Source organism: Primulina huaijiensis, chromosome 5 (genome assembly GCF_012295235.1).
Source record: "Primulina huaijiensis isolate GDHJ02 chromosome 5, ASM1229523v2, whole genome shotgun sequence".
Lineage (NCBI taxonomy): Eukaryota > Viridiplantae > Streptophyta > Magnoliopsida > Lamiales > Gesneriaceae > Primulina > Primulina huaijiensis.
In genome coordinates this window covers 21,477,925-21,497,681 of record NC_133310.1, presented here as the reverse complement: position 1 = coordinate 21,497,681, position 19,757 = coordinate 21,477,925, and the positions used below count along the sequence as shown (strand labels likewise).

Genomic DNA, 19,757 nt, shown 5'->3' with positions numbered 1-19,757 from the left:
AAATTGAGACTTGGACTCAACACACGATGGCTCGAAAAGAAAGATTGTTCAAATACATATATATAATTCTCAAAGATCTAATCCAATTTATTTGAAACATTTAACATTCTTGCATCGATAAACAGACGGTAATGGTCATTGAATATATTCCTAATATACTGTTCCCAGTATATGTTTAACTCAACCTTGGAGATCAAATTCATATTTTTTTTTAAAAAAAATTACACAATTGCAAAATATTTTTATTTAAACACGACGACTATTCTGAAATGTTAACCACTAATACATAGAGTGAGATTCAAATCCGTGCAGGTGTAGCGAATAAGTGGCCACCCTCTTATTTTATTTTGGAAGATGGGGGGCCGATAGGTCAGTTTTTACAATTACGTAACATCATGACACCAGCACATCTACGCTACATCCACACTAATCTGCCGACGGTTTCGGAACATACCCAAATAATACATAGGTAATATAAAAATTCTTGTTAGATAATTTTATGAGACAATTTTGTGAGACAGATTTTTATTTGAGTTATTTATAAAAAAAAATGTTATTTTTTATTGTAAATATTGGCAAGGTTGACCCGTATCACGAATAAAGATCCGTGTAACCGCCTTATAAGATATCTACTGATCGGATAAATTGTTATTCCATTGAATGATTTTTTTTGGCCCGGAAAAGTAGTAGTATCTTGTGATATTTTTTTTATATAGAAAAATACGACACAAATATTAACTTGGAACTCGCTGTAAATTTTTCTTAAGGTTAGGTGCAAAATTAATAATACATTGACGTGTGGATATAGAAATGCACAATTATGGTAAATTTGAATCTAAACAAATTAAAATTTTAGCATAGAAAATACATAACATTTTTTCTTTGTTATTTTCTGGTGATTGATGTTATTAATTTAGTAATTATATATGAAATCGTATGAAAAAATGAGTATTTCGTAGCCATGACACCTTATTATAAGCAATAGTTGTTAGTTTGGTATTGAGATCAATACTAATCTATGCATAGACTTGGAGGGACCACTTCCACGACCAGGGAAAAGTCGATGTCTGGTTCTGTCATAACAGCTATGTTTATATCTCATTATAAATATTTTCGACGATCGAATCGAACTATTTTTAATATAGTGGTTCAATCGGTCACGTAGAAACACTAATAAGTTATAATACTGTTAAAATAATATTTTTAACAAAGTTCAAAAACTAAATAAGCATGTATATAACAAAAAAATAAAATTAAAAACAAATTGTGAACCGATCCGACCGGTTATCGACCAGTAAAAAGGTTTTTGAACGATGTTAAAACAAACTCATTATCAGTTCTCGATTGAACCACCTAAACCAATCTGGTTGTGAAAACTATGCCCATGCACACCCAAGTGATCATGCAAATTGAATCATACAGTTAAATACTATTGAGATGAATGTAGGCTTTGTTTAAGTGGGCTGTGTTTACTCGACTAGCTCTTGTTTATTTTTAAAAATTGAAGATTTTTCTTTAAAAAAAACTTTGATTTGTACAAATATAGAAAGAAAACGAAAAAAAATCATAATATACAATTCTTCCACAATCGTTGATATGTATAAAAATAAAAGGAAAAAAAATACAAAAATGAGATATTTAGTTGCAATTTTAATCAATCAAATGTAACATATTATTTTTATCAATAGTCACTTTATATTGTATCTAAATTTTAATAATCACGTTTTAAATTATCAATGCACATTCAATCCACAAAAATAAACACAACAACATCCTAGTCAAATACTTTCGTTTGGTTTGTGTGATAAGACGATGTAGAATGTATGACGTTGAGATGATAAATCAATATATATGAAATAACATAATGATTTATAACTCTAATTTTTCATAAAACTTGAGTCAGACTCTTCATTTGAACTTGAATTTGAATGACGATACGAGTGTACATCTCAATCTCAAAAATTTCTATAGTGAGAAAATTTTGTATCATTTAATAAATTATATTAAAGGGTAGATTTTTTCCCAATCGATCGATTTATCTATCTACTAGTGTATATTGGTCTAGTTCGTACACCTACGAATAATACTGTGAAAAAAGAAAAAGATTTTAGTTAAAAGAAGATGAACAAGACGGTGAAAAACATGAGCTTTTTCAAGAAATTGGACAAAATGCTTACCAGTATGTCAGCCCTTTAGAATTTCAACGGTCCCAACAGGCAACAAGCCAACAACCACCTCCTCCCTATCGCGCGTCTTCTTAAACCCATCTCGGCCTACATTAAATACAACTTTTTCACCCACTTCTGCAGCACAATCAAATGGGCTACTGGATAAAATGCTGAAACTCCAAGAATTCAATATATCAACTCCACTTGCTATCATGCACCATGGGTAAGGTCACTAGGTGGTTGCGTTCGCTACTGGGGCATAAAACCTCACAGCCGGGATCATCCTCGAAGAAGACGACGGGAAAGTGGAGTATCGCCAAATCTGGAGATCATATTTCTGCTGAGAGGAGCGTTAAGCGGTTGCAGTTTAAGAATGTGATTCACGACCCTTCCGCCACCGCCAGTCTGTATGCTGAGGCGGTGGACGATGACAAGCATGCAATAGCCGTGGCCGCCGCCACGGCAGCGGTTGCGGAGGCTGCTCTGGCTGCCGCTCACGCAGCGGCTGAGGTGGTCAGGCTGACCAGTGGCGGTGTGGGGGAGTACGTTAACCTTGACCGGCGTCGGATGGTCGCTGCTGTTAAGATTCAGTCGGCATATCGCGCGTGTTTGGTTAGTAATCTGATTTTCTTGGTCTGTGAGAAAAAATTGGAAAAAAGTATGACGTTTCTCTAATCCATGTCAAACGAAAAATTTATATAAAATTGTGTTGAAAAAACATCCTCGTCTTTTGGCTCATGTTTTGTTTTGGTTGACGTACTGTCTCGGTTGACTCCACAAACGTTCACCCACCGAAAAAATCAAATATTTATTCCTTTTTTCTGTCATAATTCAACTGGTATTATCAATTTTAAATGTCTTTCATTTCATGTTGCAATATAAGATTAAAATCCCTTATTATTTTTTAGAATAATCAGTTTCCATTTTCATGTCTTGAATATTTCGGAGACACGTTTTTGTTTGTTCATCTTTTTCATTCCTTATATTTTTGGCAAAAATGGGAAGTAGACATATAAATTTACTAGACCACAGGAAAAGGATTGGTGAAAGGGATATATGATTTGAGTGCACGGTGCTAGTGGATATGACAATTCACCATCAGTAGAATTGATATCCATTTCCTTTTGTTTCTTTTTACAAAATTCTTGATGCCCTGTTTTCCACTAGTGGAGGAATATAGACACTGCTTTAGATGGAACAGTTTTTCCGTCTGTCAAATTTGAAAAACACGTTCAACGTATAAAATCCCGTGTCCATCGTGGGCGCGACCACGATGTTTGCAGGGGGTGGAGCCAAGATTTTGTTCGAGACGGAGAGATGAGTTTGGTGGTAACTCAATGGTTTTGGAGTGACAACATTGGAACTTTTTAAAAGTGTTGTACATAAAGATTCAAAATATCATGATCTTTCCTCTACAAGATCCACCCCTCATCGTGTTTGTGAGCCACTGGACTCACCTTTATAGCAGAAACACGGTTAGGCATATGGCGGAGCTGACCCCGTCCCAGATATTAACAGCTCACAACCCATTCCTTCGTTTCTTTGTGCATATAGGAACAATCCAGTTGAAGTGCTTATTTGAATGGTAGGTTTTCCTACCTTTCCCAATTTATCTCTCTTCATCGGAATGGAAGGATGATGGATTGAATCCGGCGAAATATGTTTCACTTTTTATATTCGAGCTCAAGCTCAAAAAGTTAACTTTGTGCTTGAATTCAATTCGATATCGAGTTTAGTTTGATGTTGATTTGTTTAGATTTAACTTTACTATCAAACTCATTATATAGAGATTCGTGTTATATTTACATAGCCTAATCTTGTTTTATTTCAAATATTTATAAAATCTTAATAACAAACTTATCAAAGCTATAGAGCCATTTGGCAAAACATATTGATCTCAAATCCACCTTGAAAAGGTATCTGGATCTCTTTGAACTGGTTTCTGGTTCAATAATCTTGAATAATAATCGAACTCGTTTGAAAAACTTGTGGACCGGATTGATTTATTTACAAACTTTTAAACCCGAACCCAAACAAACCTATGTTTTCGAAAACTAAGCGTTACTCTAGAACTAGATTGATTAGTTGGCTACCACAAAAGATTTCCCTTCATATTATGCTCTATTTAGTCTGGTTCCATTTTCAGAGGTGGGTTAGTGCAATTAGTTGCCAAGCTTTATGAAAAGGACTTGTCTTCCAACTTAGCTACTCGACCTACTTTCTGTGGCCACTAGTTTTACCCATCTAAAGATTGGTCCCCTCGGTATCCAAACTGAAATAACACTTTACTATTTGTTTGTTGTGAGCTCAGTAATTTACTTTTTTTTTTCCCTATATGTTTTAGGCTAGGAGGGCGTTCCGGGCACTCAAGGGTCTGGTCAAGCTTCAAGCCCTGGTGAGAGGCCGCATTGTCAGAAACCGAAGCACAGTTATGCTACATCGCATGCAAGCTATGGCTCGAATCCAAGCTCGAGCCTCTACACATCGATCTTACGTGTCTGAATCTTCAACTCCTAACACCAAGTTCTCCAACAATTGTCATTTAGTGAGACTGCTTATCTTTTACACGAATCAATAAAACTTTTATTGCTGCTTGAATCCAGTTTCTTGACTGTGTTCGCTCCCACTGTTAACTTACTTGCAGGGCATTGGCATCGTGAATCACACGAACAAAGAAATTATGTCAAGTGGGTTCAAACAAAGTCCATCTCCACGGAAGGTATCTACTCAAGTTTCACATTCATTCTTTGCTAGTAAAAATTTATTAAAATTAATGAACGCATCATCTGGATCCATGTGCAAGCAGCAGCGCAGTTCAAGATCACGTCTAGACAACAAAGAAAGCTCGAATCTAGGTTTCATTTGGTTAGATCAATGTATGGAACAACCTACGCGGAGCAATCACAAGAACAGGTCTCTAAATGTTTCCCACGATGGTTACGCAAGTGATGACAAGATTCTAGAAATAGACACATGGAAGCCTCGCCAAAACATCAGACAAATTAATAGAATGTCACCGGTTTCTGAATACTTCTCAGCATGGAATAACACAGAGCGAGAATATAACAAATGTGACTCCATGTCTAGACTTTCATCAAAACTTCAAAACCCAAATCCAAGTATATCTTCAGAGGAAGTCTCGTACATACGATCTCCACTGTTTGTCCGAGAAACAGACCAGCCCGCATCGTGGACTGCTGAAAATAGTCCAATTGTTCGCCATGCTTTGTCTACACTTACAAGCCATAGCCATAGAAGACTATCTTTTACTCCCACGAGGAAAAAGTGCTCGAGAAATTTGGTAGACAACTACTTTGGTCATCCTAACTACATGGCAAATACAGAGTCGTCCCTCGCAAAACTCAGGTCTCACAGCGTACCCAAGCAGAGAATGCAGCCCGAGGAATTTGATCTAGGTGGGGCGCTTAATCCGGTTCTTCGGGAGAATGATGTTAATCCGGAAAAGGGGTTCGATATTAAACTGAGCTCCACACGTAACAACCAACTCTAGCGATGGATTTCCATCGTCGTCTATCATTCATCTCCCATTCAAAGTATCCTCTCAAAATCCTGGAGAAAAGACATGTTCGTTGGCAATATCGTTGGTTCCCCAACAATGAGTGTCCCATTTTCATGTTTTATCATCAAGCATTTACCTATATAAACTGGCCGGGATTCTTGCTTTTGCTCTTAAATTTCCACGTGTGGATTTGTATCGAGTCTGAATTCCTTTACTTGAATAAATTTCATACATTAAATCTTTATTCTTACACGGTGCACTCGGTAATATGTATTAAGCACGTTGATTACAATTAATATGTGCATTTTTATCCGTGGACTGATTTTATTATATTTAAAATAAAATAGAGATTTAAAAAGACAAAGTATGTTATTTGCTCATATTTGGAATAATATTCTTTAATAAATTTGGTTCTCGTGGCACTTATTGAATATCACGCGATACAATTTGTTAATCATTAATATTGATAATAATAACAAATGTATATCATATATTTATTTTTTTTAAAAAAATATTTAACCGAATGAACACATCTCAATAAAATATACTGTGGAAAAGGGGTAAATTGTCCTAAAATATCTTTGGGCGTTAAAATATCAATATATTAAGGGTTATAATTTTAAAAGTTAAGAATATTACATAGAAAACAATTATAAGTTTTTTTTTACGAAAAAGCCGTTAAAATTATTTTTTTGACGTAAAAGCGATATATATTCTCTTATCTAAAAATCCAATTTCTTAAAAATCTGATAATATTTTACTCAATATATTTACTTTTGAACAACTCATGATCTGAAGATAACTTTTAATTCAAATAATATGTTGAAATAAATAAATCTTCAAAACAAGTAATTAAATAACAAAATCTTTATAAAGTAATTTGACATGATTTAATAATATTGATAATTTATATAATCATCCTCAAATTTAATTTATATAAAACCGAAGAAATATTTTATTAATTAATTAAAATTTAAATTATAATCAATATGTGTTGGGATCGAAATAGAGTTTAGTGGGGTGAAAAAAATGTTAAAAATATTTTTGAAATTTGAGTCGTTCTTAACATTTTTAAGGTTGTTAAGAAATTTTCTTAAAGAGCTAGCTTTGTTGGACTACTGAAAATGGATAAGTATATAAACGGTCTAGCTTGACCACTGATAAAATATATATTATGCACTTGACAGTTAACAAGAAGCGGTTAGATATAAATGTGTAATGTAAAGAAAACAAGTATTTATAGATGTTCGAAAATAAATATTCATATGTTACCAATTTTTTCAATTAGTAGGTAATTCACTAAGGCATAGTTTGGTACACATGGTAGGATAAACATGTTATATATAATATGAAGATAAGTTAATGATAAATAAAATGTATGATATTATATTTAATATTTGATATGATTTTAATAAGACTGATTAAATTTATATATTAGATTGTAATGACAAAATTAACATTATCATAATAATTTTATAATTTCAAAATTGTTGCTTGAGTTCATATTTCTTATATGTTCATGCGTCGACAGTACTTGCATGATTTATTTATTTTTACCTAATTTTATATATTATATAATATGATAATTGAGCCATTGATTTTCTGAGTCAAGTCAAATATCAATTTTTAAGGTTAATCGAGTGATAATAATAATTTTATTGAGATTTACAAAAATTATTTATATAATTATCTCGAGTTCATATATATATATATAAATATTTATTTGATGGGGCGGTGAAATGAGAGAACGATAAGGTTTAAGATTTTTATATATTGGAGGCAATTAAGTCATTTGTGATGTTTTTATCANACGCATGAACATATAAGAAATATGAACTCAAGCAACAATTTTGAAATTATAAAATTATTATGATAATGTTAATTTTGTCATTACANCAAAAATTATTTATATAATTATCTCGAGTTCATATATATATATATAAATATTTATTTGATGGGGCGGTGAAATGAGAGAACGATAAGGTTTAAGATTTTTATATATTGGAGGCAATTAAGTCATTTGTGATGTTTTTATCATTAAATTAAAATTATCACATCTCATATAAGGGATATTTTATCCTTGTATAAAATTATTTATCACGAGCTCATGGTATTATCATAGGCTTTCTAAAAAAATACCAAATGTGGGATAAGGATGCTTATTTATCAATCTTTCTCTTATCCATTGTACCAAACTATACCTAAAAGACTTTGATTGATACAACTCTTTGTAACAACTCATTTCAACTAAGACTTATCACTGTCTAAGTTGAAACTCTTAGTATATGCTTCAACAAGTTTTGGAAGTTTAAGAACACTCGGTTCACAAGAAAACACAATATAACCCAACAGTTAGTTTAAACGGTTTGAGTTGGTAGGACAATACAATGACATCCTTGGAGATCTGATGTAATATGATAGACGCATACTTAAGTTGAACATCTTAAAATGTGATAGCTTTAGTTTGCTAAAATATCTTGGGAAATAATGCATACTTGATATTTGATTCAACTAAGCTTGTTCTTCAATCTAGAGTCTCCGTATTTATAGTTGAAAAACTCAAACGGTCAAATTTGTTTTTCATAATCATCTGTACTGTTTTCTGAAAAATTAGACATGTCGCTTTCAATTGAGGTACATATCATTAAATGCTCATTTAATGTTTATTTGCTTTTGCGACTTTTGGCTCCCATCTTCGGGAAAAAACTGATACGTCATAGACGATTTAGGAAATTTTCAGTCATTCGGCAATTAGTAGGATACTGTATAATTATACTTGAATTAGTAGACTAAATGGCTCGGGTTGCATTATCCATTCTGATTTGCTCATTTCAGATTGGTCCAATTGAACTGTAATTGTTAAGCCTGTGCACAATCAGAAGACAGATGATTTGCAGCTTGAGCTCTCTTTAATTGGCTTACTTTTTTATGTATAGTATGAACGACTTGTCTTGATCCAATTTTCAGAAAATTTGAATTACAAACAAGAAACGATTGGATCCGGAAACAGTTTAATACTATTATTTATTAATCACCTAAATTTAAGATAATAAAAATATCATACGTTATCATTAAAGTGAGTCAAAGGTATTTGAATAAAAGAAAATATTGCTATATTTGGCAAAATTGTTTTTTGTACATGAAATATATTAGAATGCATTTATTCAAATAAAATAAGTCTCAAAACTTTAAAATTTTTTTTTTTTAATGTTTTATTCAAGAAACCATATCTAGCAAGCATTAATGAATTAAATTTAATAAATCTTGAATGTTGTGTCTTGTTGTCAATATATTTCTATTCTCGAAAATGACAATAATTTACAAAATTAATACCTGATACACGTGAAATTTCCCACAATTTATCTTAGGTTGTGTCTGAATTCAAAGATTTGAATTTTTAGGAGGATTTTAAAATCAAAGATTTCATTATTTAAAATCATTGATCACTAGATTGAAAAATCCATTTGAAATTAGAGCAGGTCTCTTGTGAGACGGTCTCACGAATCTTTATATGTGAGACGAGTCAACTCTACCGATATTCACAATAAAAAGTAATACTCTTAGTATAAGAATCAATAAATTTTCATGGATGACTCATATAAGATATCTGTCTCATAAAATACGACCCGTGAGAACGTGTCATACAAGTTTTTTCCTTGAAATTGAAGGAAAAAACTATACTTGGACACACACAAGATTTCAAATCTTTCATTTTAAGTTTGAGCTCAATAAATACAATGAATTTAAAACCAAATCCACTCAAATCTTTCAACAAAAATGCAACCTTATTTCCGACTCACTAACTAATAATTCACAAATTGGTAATAATAATAATAATCATTATTATCCTCTTTGTTTATTATTATTATTATTATTATTATTATTATTATTGAGCCTATTAGAAGGACATCAAAACTATTTTTTCAAATTTTCCCTTTATATAATATATATTAGAACTTGGCACAATCGTTAAGTATGTAAAAATAATGATCATATAAGTGAAATGATAATATAATTTTTATTATTTAACTAAGTACTTACTTTTATGTCATTTTCTCTGATTACAAATGAACACGAGGGAATTAATAATTTGTAGGGATAATTTAATAGGAATTGACAACCAATCAAATTTGAGAGGAAAGTTAGAAAGAAAAAGAAGATAGCGATCATATAATAGATTTGATTTTAATGTATATATTAGTAATTTAAAACATTTTTTAAATCAATTTATTTAAATTTTTCTCAATTAACTATTATACACATGATAAATAATTTTTCAGTTTCCTTATAAATCATTTTAAATGTAAAAATAATAAATAAATCAAATATTTGAAAAATTATATTATATATATATATATAAATAATAACAAATTAATGTTTGTAAAATAAAATTTTTATTACATTTAATATATAATACTAAATAAATTATATTATTTTATACTTCTAGGCGTTGATCGTAATTATTATTATTAATAGAAATTGAATCAGTGGCGTGAAACCCACTCGCTGTAAGACGAGAGTGTGGGGACATACCAGACACGCAAAATTTTTCAAAAGTGGGACCCTCGGTGAATCCCACCTGTAAACACCTGTCACATAGTATAATAAATCTATCCCCATTTCGTACTTTCTGACACTATTTTTCTTTTGTAATAAATTTTTGTTTATTTATTATTAATTTTTTTTTTATAAATTTGCATTTGCATGTGTTCTTCCAAAACCGTGATTTCGATTTCTGCGTGGATCTAGAGAATTGAAAAGGGTCTCTCGATTAACTAAGAACAGAGAGAAGAGACAGAGAACGAAAGAAGCCAAAAAAAGAATCAGAGAGTTCACTGACAAGACTATATATGCGCCATCGAAGTCCACCGTAAGTCAGCTCTCGCCTGCTTCATTTGCTCATTAAATAATTGTTTCGAGGAAAAAAAGGAGGCCCACAAATCTGGATTTTTTTTTTTTAATTTCTCCTTTTCTGCTTTGTCTAATTATTATATATTGGTGAAAAAGATTTGATGCGTGTACTGATTTCATGTTTTTGGTATCTTCTATTCCACGATTTCGGAAATCGGAAACCGCGATTGGTAATAAATAAAATGGAGAGAGAGGCTAAGGAATCAAAAGTGTCGTTTTCTTTTGTTGCGAAAGATGTGTTTTCTGGCTTTTTGTGTGTGAGTGAGTGAGATTTTGAAAAGTCTGTATTTGGCGTGTGTGAGGTTTGTATTTGTATGGTTTTCTTGTTTCTCCAGAAGTCCATTTGTCCATTAATTGTTTCCGTTGAAATCGAATGTCCTTTCTTTTCCTTCTTTATTTATTTACTGGGGATGAGGAGTAGGACAGCTAGAATAGCCGAAATCTAAAACTTTGGTTAAAGTTAGAGAAACTAGGGTTTTTGAAGGGGGCCCTGGAGAAGTGGAGCTAGTACGAGACTGTAATAAGGGAGCAGCGTTGTCTTTTACCAACCCGTTTGTTTATTCTTAAATTTTGTGGGAGTTGGGTTGGTGAAATACATTCATCGCCTTACATTGGGGTGAAAATAACAGTGAATGCTTGCGCTATGGGCTGTTAGGCTTTAGCGTGTGGTATAAATGTTGCTACATGATCATTTATGTGATTTTAATTCTGAGGAAGAACTTGCTATCTTTAGGTGGAGAGTGATTAGATGAAACCTTGAGAAATACAGCCCCGTTGGTTACCTTATTTATGTAGAGAATCTGTAGGACAATACAAGTTCGAGTCTTAAGCCTATCTCTTGGTAGAAGAGCAAAAGGGGTTGCCTTTTCATTTATTTCTATTTTCTATATTTATATTTGTCCACTTTGTTTGATGAGTTTTGGGGATTTCATTTTGAAAAATAGCAGAGGTCTAAGGGACGACAGTGGCATTGCTGCAATGGTTGCTGATGGTTTATTCAACCCAAAGTCTAATAACTCCATGTCTTATCCTCTGCAGATGGTTCATTCATCTTCTCCTCAACTCATTTTCAACTCTTCGCCGCTTTCTCTTGCCCTGGTATGTCTCATTTTCCCTCTTCCTTTTCCCCCTTGTATATGCATTAAGAAAATGTGTTTCGGGTTCTGAATTCTTTCTGTCTTTTACTTCGTTTTTGGGTTCATATTCTGGGAGATGTCTGTGTTATAGTTGTTGGTTTTGTGATTCGGTAATATGTTGTGGGATTCTTGTGCAGCAGCCAAAGAGGGAGAATACTGCGGAAATGGGGTTGATGGGGAAAGGTTTTGACAATAATTTAAGTGGAAAGACAAAGGAGGATGAGTTTGGGAGCCCTTCAAGTGATAACTTTGAAGCTGCATCAGGGGATGATCAAGAAACGCTTGAAAATAAGTCATCAAAAAGGAAGAAATATCACAGGCACACGCCTTTTCAAATTCAAGAACTCGAGGCGTAAGTTTTCCTCTTTTTGATCCAGTATTGATACAGTTGTAATAGTTTTGGATTAATTATCAAATGGTATGCTTGCTGAATTTTGTTGGTTGCTATAGTTGTTTCAAGGAGAATCCTCATCCTGACGAGAAATCAAGATTAGAACTAGGAAGAAGACTAGGATTGGATGTTAGGCAGGTCAAATTTTGGTTTCAGAATAGGAGGACTCAAATCAAGGTAATTTATGAATGTTACAGCTTCAATTTTAGTTTAAATTCACGGTGTTTCCATCTATAAAACTGCTTCATGAACAAGTACACTGATTTAAAAATTGTAATTCAGACTCAATTAGAACGTCATGAAAATTCAATCCTAAAACAAGAAAATGATAAGCTCCGCATTGAGAACATTACCATGAAGGAAGCAATGAGAGGCCCAATGTGCAACAACTGTGGTAGCCCAGCTATTCTTGGGGAAGTGCCTATTGAGCATCACCATCTAATGATCGAAAATGCACGTCTGAAAGATGAGCTTAACCGACTTGGAGTCTTGGCAAACAAATTCTTGGGTACACCTGCCGGTTCAATGCACCCTGTAATGGGAAACTCAAGATATGATCTTGGTGTCATTAGGGATGGATTCTGTGATTTGAATTATACGGAATCTCAATTGCCCTTGGGACTTGATTTCGGCGATCGAGTTTCAAGTGATTTCCCTCTTGGGCCCCCAAGTGGACTTACAATGGGCATGAACAGTATTGATGTTCCTTACAACAAATCCGTGTTTCTTGATCTGGCATTGGCTGCAATGAATGAGCTTATAAAGCTGTCCCAACTAGACAGCCCTCTATGGTTCCGAAGTTTGGAAGGAGGTGGAGAAACATTGAATCTTGAGGAGTACAGAAAGACATTTTCGCCTTGCACAGGTGTGAGTTCCAGTAATCTTACGACGGAAGCAACAAGATCTACTGGTACAATAATTCTAAACTGCGAGGCCATCATGGAAACTTTATTGGATGTGGTAAGTTGTTGCGTCTAGTTTTGTTAATATACCAATTAGTTCAATTTATACCCTGCATGAACCAATCTCATGGACATGATTTGCTTTAATTTATGCAGAATCGTTGGACAGAAATGTTTCCATGGATCATCGGCAACGCCTCAATTCTTGACTTGGTTTTTAGTGGCTCCGGTGGAAAACGAAACGGGGTACTGCTACTGGTATGGTACTCCGCCCTCACCCCTACACCATTGTAAAACAAAAGGAAAAGATGAAATAAAGATGAAATTAATTGCTCTAATTATATTTGGTGTTCAGATGGAAGCTGAATTCCAAGTGTTATCACCTCTGGTACCTGTTCGGAAAGCAAAGTTTCTTCGTTTCTGCAAGCAGCATAAGGAAGACGTTTGGGCTGTCGTCGATGTGTCCATTGACACCATCTTCCAAAATCCAAGCTTAAATGCATCTGTCAATTGCAGGAGGCTCCCTTCCGGTATAGTTGTGCAAGATATGTCAAATGGTAGTTCAAAGGTATTCGAGACCAATAAAATTTTCATCTGGATTTTCTTGTTTATATGCAACGCTGACCAATTTTTGTCAGCACGTCTAATTAATTTCAGATTGTTCTCTTTAGTTTCTATAATGCAGAAATTTTTAGTAATTGGATATTCATCTTGGAAGGATCAAGGATTACTACCTCCTTGGAATAACCACTCTGGGATAGATAATATTATTGTTTAAGCTGAACAGATGATATTTCAATTCTCATCCCTTTCCACAACACTAATTTGTTTTTTCATTCTCGGACTTGGTTGAATGTGGTGATGGAATTTCTCTCTTGATATTTGGATGCTTTTGATTATCTTTTCTAACATTGTGGTTGAATATTGATAAGCACTTCATATATTGAATGTGACTGTAAAATCTTTCTTGCTGCAACTTTACGTTCTTTAAATTTACTTAAGATGTCAAAACTTGATCATCTTTCTTTTCACTGTTTCATTTTGTTAGATGTCATAAATTTATTTTTTATTATTACTATTAGGCATTAAAAGTCTTATAACTTTGAAAAGCAAATTTCAGGTTACCTGGATTGAGCACACGGAATACGATGAGAGTGCTATCCATGAAATCTACAAGCCATTACTTCGATCCGGCATAGGTTTTGGCGCCCAGAAATGGATTTCAATCCTGCAGCGGCAATGTGAGCTTGCTGCTACTATCACGTCTTCTACTGTCTCCGCAGAAAATAATTTGGGTACTATCTGTGCACCTTTTGTACTTCCTTAATAATAATAGTGCAGTATACTAACACGTTTGATGTATTCCAGCACTTACTCTGAATGGTAAGAAGAGTTTAGCAAAACTGGCACAACGAATGACTCGAAACTTCTGCACTGGTGTTTGTTCCACGGTTCACAAGTGGGAAATAGTGCACTCGGATATTAATACCGATGATACGAAGTTGGCGATACGTAAGAGCTATGGTGACTTGGGGGAGCCGTCTGGTGTCATACTGAGTGCTACTACGACTGTTTGGATGCCGGTGTCACCAATACGTTTGTTTGAATTCTTACAGGATGAAAAGGCCCGAGTCCATTGGGATGTCTTATCCCAAGATGGGCCGACACAACAAATTTTGTACATCCCCAAAAGCCAGGAGCCTGGCAATAGTATTTCTATCCTCCGAGGCAATGTGAGACACCCTTGCATTGAATTCAATTTGAGAACTTCGTAAAATCTTCTTTTTTTTTTTTCTAAAATTTGATTGATCTTGACTTGGCAGGCTCCTCCTACCAGCCGAAACGGGGTGCTGATTTTGCAAGACACTTTCTTTGATACTTCAGGGTCACTCATAGTTCACGCAGCTGTTGAAATTGCCGGAATGAATATGGTGATGAGTGGGGGAGATTCTTCCAACTTGTCTTTCTTGCCTTCTGGATTCGCAATTTTACCTGACTGTTTCCCGGATTCCAGCAAGCCCCCTAGTGCCAATGAGAGTGGTGGTTCTTTTCTGACTTTAGGATTCCAGATACTGGTGAACAACCTGCCAGCAGCCAAGCTAACAATGGAATCCATCTACACCGTCAAATCCCTCATTGCTCGTACACTTCACGGTATCAAAACTGGACTCCATTCCAACTGATGCCCCCGTGCACTGAAAAACAAACCTGCTCTGGTTGATATGGAAGTTGAAACGGACGTTTTTGGGCATGGGTTCAAGTCAAGAACGAACCCTCTGGTGAACCTGAACCTGGTTGCTATTTTTGTGGTTCGGGTATTGACTTAAATCTATTGCAAGACCAAGTTGTTGCTTGTATTGAATTATGTTTGCTTCTTGTTGTTTAGGAAGACAAAAAGATGGACGTGAATTATTTTGTTGTTTGATCTTTAATTCATTCTTAGTTGAACGAACCAACTGGGGTTAAAAAAATGTTTTATCTATTATAGTTCTGTCCCGATTTCATACTCCACCCATTCCTTTTTAATGTTCAGCTCAAATGATTGACGCCAAACGTGGTTGATTTGTAAAAATATTTATTTCAATGTTTAGATGATCATATAATTCATAATTAAAAAATATATAGAAAATCATTAATTGAAAAAAAATTATTGATTTAAAAAGTTATCTTGCTTATATAATTATTTCAATTATATAAAACAAATATTTAACTCCTCGAGAATTACCCAATTGAGTGAATAGAGGAACATAAAGTCAAATAACAATGAGTTCAATTTTCTTATCAGTTGAACGCTCAAATTTGTCGGATTTGGATTCTTTATTTTTTAAATTTATTCGACCTCGTGAGGTCCATCAGATTATTAACTGATTATCTCGAATAAAAAAAACACAGCACCGATCCTGAGTTTTGTGGCTAAAAACGGGATCCTAATCCAAATTTGCCTTGGATTTCACATGAAACATAAATAATTATTTTTGAAAATAGCATATATGTAAATCTTGGTCAAACAGTACTAAAAAAATATTGGTCAAACAAAAAAATTAGTTTAGATTCTTCGAAATTTTGGAACGACCAATTCATCTTTGGGAGTGGGTTCACTGGGATCTGGGTCGAGCCCGAGGGTACTGTGGGAAACCGCTGATTGACATTGGACAGCACAGCACGAATTTCATTCAATCTTTCCCATTTTCTAGTCCATCTCCCCATTTTTAGGTTTTATTTTCTCAATTATATATGCGTAGTTATATAATTTTTTTCAGAGCTGACTACCTTATCTTGATCCAGGATTTCCATCGTTTCTTGTTGTTTCCAAATTAAAGTAATCGCGTTAATTTGCTTGTTGTTTTGATACATGTATTGTTTAAGACGTGTAGATTTGTTGTTGTTATGGACTTGAGATCTGGATGAAGCTCGTGTTGCAGGAACGTGTTCTCCATTTCTTGATTCTCCATTTCTTGATTTATTGTTCCATTGGGGTTTAGATTTATTGATTTTTTTTTTATTATTTTCGTTTCCATTTTATGGTTATCGGATCTTTAGGTATCACGGGTTTGTAGAAAAAGCCCGTTTTCACTTTATGGTTATTGGATCTTGAGGAGTGGGTGCATTTTGTAAATGTTTAGTACTTATCGCATGGTTTTGAATATTTCTTTTGGCATTAACACATACTATTACTCGGAGAAAAAACTATGGACGCCTTGCCATTTCTGTAAGGGAGAGGAAAGAAGCTTGATCCGATGGTGTAATTTTGTTTATAATCTGCATGCTGAAATTACAAAAGGCACAATCTTGCATGTTAGGAGACTTGGCACTTTAAAGTTGTTGATTCTACATTTGTGAAAATGGGGTGATATTATTCCAAAATCAGTTTTTTCTTGGATGTTGGTAAATGTCAGTTAAATGGTTAAACACTTATACGAGCAAATATTGTTTCAGCAAACTAGTCCACATACGAGACGCCATGTTATTTGATGTTTTGTTGGAAATTGTGTTGATTGTATGGTGCGTACAAATAATGTATTATGTATACAAATACCTTTTTTAGGTGATCTAAGGTTGCACTTATATTGGTGGATTGGAACGATGGATTTCAAATTTCTTGACTTGTTTGAATGGACCAAATTCAAGTGAATTTTAAATCGATTTTGAATCACTTAAAACATTTCCAACAGTGATAATGATGGATTTCAAATGCACACAAGATGAGCGTTATTTGAAATACATTCCTCAAAGCTTACGCCAAATGATATCGTTTCCCGTAAATTAAATTTATCAATTCAAGTGCAACCTAAGCGAATTTCAAGTTGATGCAGAAATACATTCCTTCATGAATTGTTTCACTCTAATCCAATCTTAAGGATAATCTCTCTTCAATTTTTTTTTCATGAACTGATGACTGATGGTTTTTCTTTAACTGCAGATTATATTGTGGATTTTGAATTCTTATTCTCTCCTGACCCAAGGATTCTAACAAAGAAGAAACATAAAATTCATAATTAGAGAGAGATGTTTTCACTGTTTTATGGATTGTGGAAGTATACTTTCAGTAAAACGGAATTTCATGTTCTTATACTTGGAATTGATAAGGCTGGAAAAACGGTAATATGCTCAACTGATGTTCTTTCATTGACCTTAATTGTTTCTGTCTGACTTGTTATTGTAGCCTCATGATTTGATGGAACTGAATAATCTGCTGTCAGATAAGCTGCTGTAGCCATGCTGTCTACGCAGTGTGCTTTTATCATAATATACTTCAATGTTGTTTGGTGATTCAAATTATCTTGTCACTTTTTGCATCTGCTGAGCTCAAGTGTGTGGATCAGATAATTTATGATGAAAAACATGTTACTTATACGAGAAACAGAATTGTGTTTAATTCGGGTGTGTATGTTTCCTACAGTATGAGTAAGAGGATAGTGTCAGTCGGCCCGTCAATGTTTTTGATTCTGCCATTGGTATTCATAAGCAAATTAAGCTACATATGATTCAAGCTGATTCTTATCCTGTGAAATTAAGGAAAGTGGTAACGCTCTTGCATTTGTAAATAAAATTACTTAGTTGCTAGTTCAAAAGTCATTTGCATGTCCAAACTCCAAACAAGAATTCCATGAGGAATATTTTTAGCCTGGGTCATTGTTTGTTAAATCATTTTACTATATTTTTGTCCTTGGGATGTCTATGTTTTCATCAGAGATTTCCAGCGACTTGTATATAGTCATATCCTCATATGAATATTGGCAGTCAGTTATTTTAAAGTTCAACACTGTATTATTCTTAGAATCTCGTTGTTTTTAGCTCTTTCTGATTATGACTCCACAGACATTACTGGAGAGATTGAAATCACAGTATTCAAACTTGGAAGGTCTTCCTCCAGATCGAATTGTTCCAACTGTTGGACTTAATATCGGTCGTGTCGAAGTGTCAAACACAAAACTCGTATTCTGGGACCTGGGAGGTCAGGTTTGAAATGCGACCCAGACTTTTCTGGTTTATGCGGCATGAACTTATTTCCAAAATCCTGTACTTTCATTATGAAAAATGTCACTGATGCAAGACTTACGTTTCACCAGCCTGGTCTTCGCTCGATTTGGGAAAAATACTATGAAGAGGCACATGCTGTGATTTTCGTAGTTGATGCTGCTTGTCCATCACGTTTTGAGGATTCGAAATCTGCACTTGGTAAATATATCAGGGTGAAGACGCCTGTGAACTTAAGAAACGAACAAATCTATTGCTGGCATGAGCCTCGTTTATGTATTTTTTTCGACTACACCCTGATGCTACAATAAATTTGTATGATTTTCAGAAAAGGTTCTTCGGCATGAGGATCTACAAGGAGCTCCACTACTGATATTAGCCAACAAACAGGTAAAGCTATTCTTTACGTAGTACTGTAGTAGTAAATATTGAAAAAACTTTGAGACTGGATGGATGAAGCTGAAAATTCTGTACAACCAGTCATCTTTAAGCTTCTTTTCCTGCATTATCTGTTCTAAAATGATCAAAGCGCCAAAAGGCCATGATTTAAAATAGAAAAGGAGAACGTAATTACTAGTGAACTACATTTTTATTTACTTGTGTATTTTCAGGATCTTGAAGAAGCTGTATCATCTGATGAACTTGCCCGATATCTGGACCTCAAGAAATTGGACGAGAGATCTTATACATTTCAATCTGTTTCTGCATTTGATGGGTAAGTGCTAAACTAAGCTTTTGAATATGTATATGATACAAAATGCTACTCCGCATTTGGGAGTTCAAAGCTCTCTCCTCGGTAAAAAGGTTCTGGAATCTTACCGTAGGTTGGGTATAAAAGAAAGTGTGAACTGGCTGGTAGATGCTATGGAGAGAAGCAAGAGAAGTGAAACGTTGAGGGTTCGTGCGGGCTCTAGTGTTGTTTGAAAGTCTTGTATAGAACCCCATTTTGTCACTTCCTACGTAAATTACTGCCCGAATTGCATCCTATATATAATTAGACCGACTAACTATATCTTCTGCACATTTGTTTGTTACAAACTCGGTCCATGTAGATCTTCCTTTTTTTAACCTTTTTCATATAATTTTCTGTTGTACTGGAGTTTATATACAGTTCTCAACGTCTATAGTACCCAAGGAAATCCTACAGTTTTTGTCGTTTTTATTATGTGTTTGGTGCATATTCTTCCTGGTGGCTTGTCTGAATCATTCAAAATATCCACACATTTGCATTGTCAGACATTGAATTAATAT

At 34.1% G+C, this 19,757-nt stretch overlaps 3 protein-coding genes across 13 annotated transcripts; all 3 read left to right on the top strand.

Moving 5' to 3' along the window:
* Positions 1–2,103: 2,103 nt before the first annotated feature.
* Positions 2,104–5,932, top strand: LOC140977104 (protein IQ-DOMAIN 24-like). Its single transcript, XM_073441680.1, has 4 exons — positions 2,104–2,780; positions 4,513–4,713; positions 4,813–4,887; positions 4,975–5,932. Exons 1-4 carry the CDS (start codon positions 2,388–2,390, stop codon positions 5,677–5,679), a joined length of 1,374 nt encoding a protein of 457 aa, XP_073297781.1. The 5' UTR covers positions 2,104–2,387; the 3' UTR covers positions 5,680–5,932.
* A 4,431-nt stretch (positions 5,933–10,363) lies between these two features.
* Positions 10,364–15,480, top strand: LOC140977102 (homeobox-leucine zipper protein HDG1-like). 9 transcript variants are annotated; one of them, XM_073441677.1, is made up of 10 exons: positions 10,364–10,558; positions 11,638–11,697; positions 11,876–12,087; positions 12,186–12,303; positions 12,409–13,086; positions 13,185–13,286; positions 13,384–13,596; positions 14,149–14,323; positions 14,397–14,761; positions 14,852–15,480. In XM_073441677.1, exons 2-10 carry the CDS (start codon positions 11,638–11,640, stop codon positions 15,209–15,211), a joined length of 2,283 nt encoding a protein of 760 aa, XP_073297778.1. In that variant the 5' UTR covers positions 10,364–10,558; the 3' UTR covers positions 15,212–15,480. The 9 variants fall into 9 exon arrangements, with proteins under 9 accessions (XP_073297778.1, XP_073297775.1, XP_073297773.1 ...); XM_073441674.1 differs by having other exon boundaries at positions 11,873–12,087; XM_073441672.1 differs by lacking the exon at positions 10,364–10,558 and adding an exon at positions 10,592–10,856.
* Positions 15,481–16,069: 589 nt separating this feature from the next.
* LOC140977100 (uncharacterized) lies at positions 16,070–19,671 on the top strand. 3 transcript variants are annotated; one of them, XM_073441669.1, is made up of 7 exons: positions 16,075–16,241; positions 17,449–17,627; positions 18,348–18,488; positions 18,599–18,707; positions 18,835–18,896; positions 19,118–19,221; positions 19,331–19,671. In XM_073441669.1, exons 2-7 carry the CDS (start codon positions 17,535–17,537, stop codon positions 19,428–19,430), a joined length of 609 nt encoding a protein of 202 aa, XP_073297770.1. In that variant the 5' UTR covers positions 16,075–16,241; positions 17,449–17,534; the 3' UTR covers positions 19,431–19,671. The 3 variants fall into 3 exon arrangements, with proteins under 3 accessions (XP_073297771.1, XP_073297770.1, XP_073297768.1); XM_073441670.1 differs by having other exon boundaries at positions 16,070–17,627; positions 19,311–19,671; XM_073441667.1 differs by having other exon boundaries at positions 16,075–17,627.
* Positions 19,672–19,757: the final 86 nt, after the last annotated feature.